Genomic DNA, 3,589 nt, shown 5'->3' on the forward strand with positions numbered 1-3,589 from the left:
CATACTGAAATTTGATAGCATTTGGAGCAGATTTGAGGTGATTGAGATCGAAATTTTCAACTGAAAATCGAAGAAGAACACAGCTACCCAATAGTATACTGCTACGGTATACAATATGCTGTAGGAGTACATAGCTATACTCCAACAGTATACTATAGGAGTATATAGTTATACTGCAACAATATACTATTATAGTATATAATATATTGTTATAGTATACTGTAACAATATGCAATATACTGTAATAGTATACTGTAATAGTATACAATACACTATAATAGTATACTTATTACCCGTAAATTCACTTGTTCCCTTTAAATTTGTTTTAAGCTTTTACCCAAGCGTGAGGGGCAAACTGAAAATGCAAAAAAAATAAAAAATAAATTATAGTATGCTATATGATTTAATGGTATACTCTTACAATTAGGTCCTTTTAGAATTTTTTTTTTTTACAACTGATATTATTTCAGTTTAATAATTGAATTAAATTTTTTTTAACTCTTTGCGTACAATTATATACCCTGTTGGTATAGCTATATACTATATTGGTATCATATGTTAGTTAATACTTTTTGATTGTATTGACTACATTTAATTGGTACACAATTTGATTTTTCTTTAGTAATGATATAAAAAAAAGAATAATAAAAAATAGTGAAAACAGTAAATGAAATTAGATTATGAAGAGAAAAAGAATATAAAAAAAAGAAGTTAAATGAAATTAGAGAAGGAAAAAAGAAAAAAATAAGAAGAAAACGAGAAAAAGAAAAAGACATGGGTTGCCTCCAAGAAGCGCCTGATTTAACGTCGCGGCACGACGCGGGTTACCAACACNAAAGGAGAAAAGAAAAAAAGAAAAAAAGAAAAGAAAAGAAGCATAGAAATAAAAAAGAATTGGAGAATAAAGAAAAAATTCCCCACAAAAACTACTATGGGTAGGAAATGTAATTAGTTTATGGGTAGAAAAACAAATGAGTAGACAAGAGTAAATAGTTTTGTTTTTGTAGGTAACTGTGTCAAAACCTTAATATTCGCTAATTAGAAAATTCTTTTCATCTCTTTTGCACAGGTTTGCACATAATTCATAGCGTCTTATTGAACTAAACCGGATATTGATTGGCCCATTTTAATTATAAAAATTTGTTTTAAGAAATGTGAAAAGTTTTAACTATACGTTTCATAGTATATTTAGCCAGGAGAATTTTAAATTGCTTACATTTAATAACTTGTACAAAGAACTAGTGCAAGGTTTGGTTTCAAGTGAAATAGGTCGTTATCGAATCTTGCAAGTTACCGAATTTTACATGCAAATTGTTGATTCACAATATTTAAAGAAAGCTTACATGTTAATAATATATTTTAAGATCATATATGGGATTTTCATATATAGCAATACCCTATGCACGTTATAGTCAGTGGCGTAGCCACCCTATGCCAAGGGTGGTCAAGCGCAGACCCTTCGTCGAAAAATTATATTCCGTATATAAATTAGATACTACTTTATATGGTTATATATTATGCTTTGAATACCCTTAATACAATTGAGTGAGGCAGTCCACGAGCCCGCATTCCAGTAGTTTAGTGTGTTCAAAGTGACGTATTATTCATTTGGTTCAAAGTTTTGCCCATTTTATTTGCCAAAACTAAACGGAGACCACTATGTATGTTCTATTTGGTTCTTTTTCAATCTAAAAAATTTCCTAATAAAATAACTCTTAAGACTTAAAATTTGTGTAGAAATAAATAACTAATCTTAAAAGTACTTTTTTAACTAAAAGTTATTTCTTAAATAATTTTTATAATTTAGAAGTCAAGCTCTTTATTAATTTCTTTAACAAAAGCTCTCTACAAACTACATCCTTTGGTTTTTACGCTTACTTATTAGTAAAATTTTTAATGTTGTCTTTTTGTTATTTTAAAGTTGATTTATAAGATTATAGTTCTATTAAAAAGAAATTACTGTCTAGCTAAACGTTATGTAGTTCGATCTAAAAATTTGAAAAAAAAAAAGAATTGACTTGTTTAAAATTTGAACACCCTTGACGGGATTCCTGGCTACACCACTGATTTATTGGTTCTGTCTTTTACACATAAGAGATCTAAAAAAATTATTTTCTTAAATTTTAAAATTGTAAAGGGTCATGATGTAGAAATTATAGTCCGTCCATATTTGTTCCTAAAATTACCTAATTATCAAATTTTTAAGAAAAAGCTAATAGTAAAAGCCAAGATTAACACCCGTCACACAAGAAAGGAGTGGACAGTGCATAGTTTTAGAGATGCACGTGCCAATCCTATATATAAATGTTAAATGCAAAGGGGATTAGGTTTTTGGATTTTATATACCTTGGTCAACGCAACCAAAAGGTTTTAAAGGAGCTACAGTATTTGGCCAGTGCTTTTGCCATAACTAGGGTTTTTACGAAGATGCATGTTGATAAAGTAAGAAGTGCTACTGTGGCTGTTAAGATCCGAAAGACGAAGCGAGAAACTCCGAAGCGTCCGGTGGGCTTTTTATTTCCTTTTTCTTTTTCTTGTTTTATCGATTTTTGATTAGTAAGAATAATTGATGTCTTCTGTTCGCTTACATGCTTTGTCTGCAATGCTGAATTTAATAATGAATTGTTGGTTTACAGAAGACATCATGGGTGAAGGATGTTTGGTCGGATGATATCAATCGGCAGCTGGAGGGGACCTCACGAGTCCGAAAATTGGTTGATATGAGTATGACTAATCATTATCCAGGAGTCTTCATGTTGGAGAAGTTAGGTCTCATGTTGCTCGATTTGTTGAGTTTCTGAGCAACAAAGATTCTTGGCAGCTCCAGGTAGAGAATTAATTATTAGCTTTTCAACCAACACTTGCTTTATTCTTATAGTTCTGCATTCATAGGTTGAAGCTGCTTGGGTTCTCACCAGTGCTTTTGATGGCTCGACTCCTTCGAATGACCATTTGCTGGAGCCAATATTTCAAAAATTGTATTCCAATCAGGTGTGTTTTAGATCCCTACGACATGTTGTATTTTCTTTCCAACTATAGGCTGATATGTGATTTTCTGAATGGTTGGTTTACAGGAAAGTCTTGAATTAGCGGTCGTTGGTATTTTATCCGATCATACAATTCTGCAGGGCATAGCAACCAAACAATTCCGAACACTGCTCTCTATCAGTATGACTAAGTCTGCTCCGGGCTAATTTTTTTTATTCAATTTGCCTATCACTTACTTTGCCAATCTTTTTCCACAGATGAGAAACTTGATCTTTGCGAAGCTATGAAGTTTAGCGTTATTCTTCGATTTGCTCAGTTTATAAAGATGCCATATTGCCTGCAGCAGCTCAAGGTAGACAGTGATGTGTTGTTGATTACCTTTCTGCACCTTCTTTAGCGTCTTGCGGTTCTAGCTTCACACTTGCTTTATCCTTATGGTTTTACATTCTTAGGATGATTCTGCTTGGATTCTCGTACTTATTTTCTCTTTCCGCCTCGCTTATAAATTTGATAGGGTTGAATATGGGTTGGTGGAAGTTCTTGTAAAGCTTCTGGACTCTCCAGATGAAAGTCTTTGTGCCCCCCCCCCCCCCTCCCGTCC

General features: G+C 32.4%; 1 protein-coding gene across 1 annotated transcript in view; it reads left to right on the forward strand.

The window, feature by feature from the left end:
* The first annotated feature begins 2,304 nt into the window (after positions 1–2,304).
* Positions 2,305–3,589, forward strand: part of LOC109236796 (importin subunit alpha-4-like) — a 2,496-nt gene continuing 1,211 nt past the window's right edge. Inside the window, exons 1-7 of the mRNA XM_019403026.1 lie at positions 2,305–2,505; positions 2,637–2,662; positions 2,746–2,827; positions 2,893–2,991; positions 3,075–3,168; positions 3,246–3,340; positions 3,441–3,530. Of these exons, the coding sequence (XP_019258571.1) occupies positions 2,305–2,505; positions 2,637–2,662; positions 2,746–2,827; positions 2,893–2,991; positions 3,075–3,168; positions 3,246–3,340; positions 3,441–3,530 (687 nt within the window). The remainder of the gene's footprint in view (positions 2,506–2,636; positions 2,663–2,745; positions 2,828–2,892; positions 2,992–3,074; positions 3,169–3,245; positions 3,341–3,440; positions 3,531–3,589) is intronic.

This window comes from Nicotiana attenuata, unplaced genomic scaffold (assembly GCF_001879085.1).
Source record: "Nicotiana attenuata strain UT unplaced genomic scaffold, NIATTr2, whole genome shotgun sequence".
Classification (NCBI taxonomy): Eukaryota; Viridiplantae; Streptophyta; class Magnoliopsida; order Solanales; family Solanaceae; genus Nicotiana; species Nicotiana attenuata.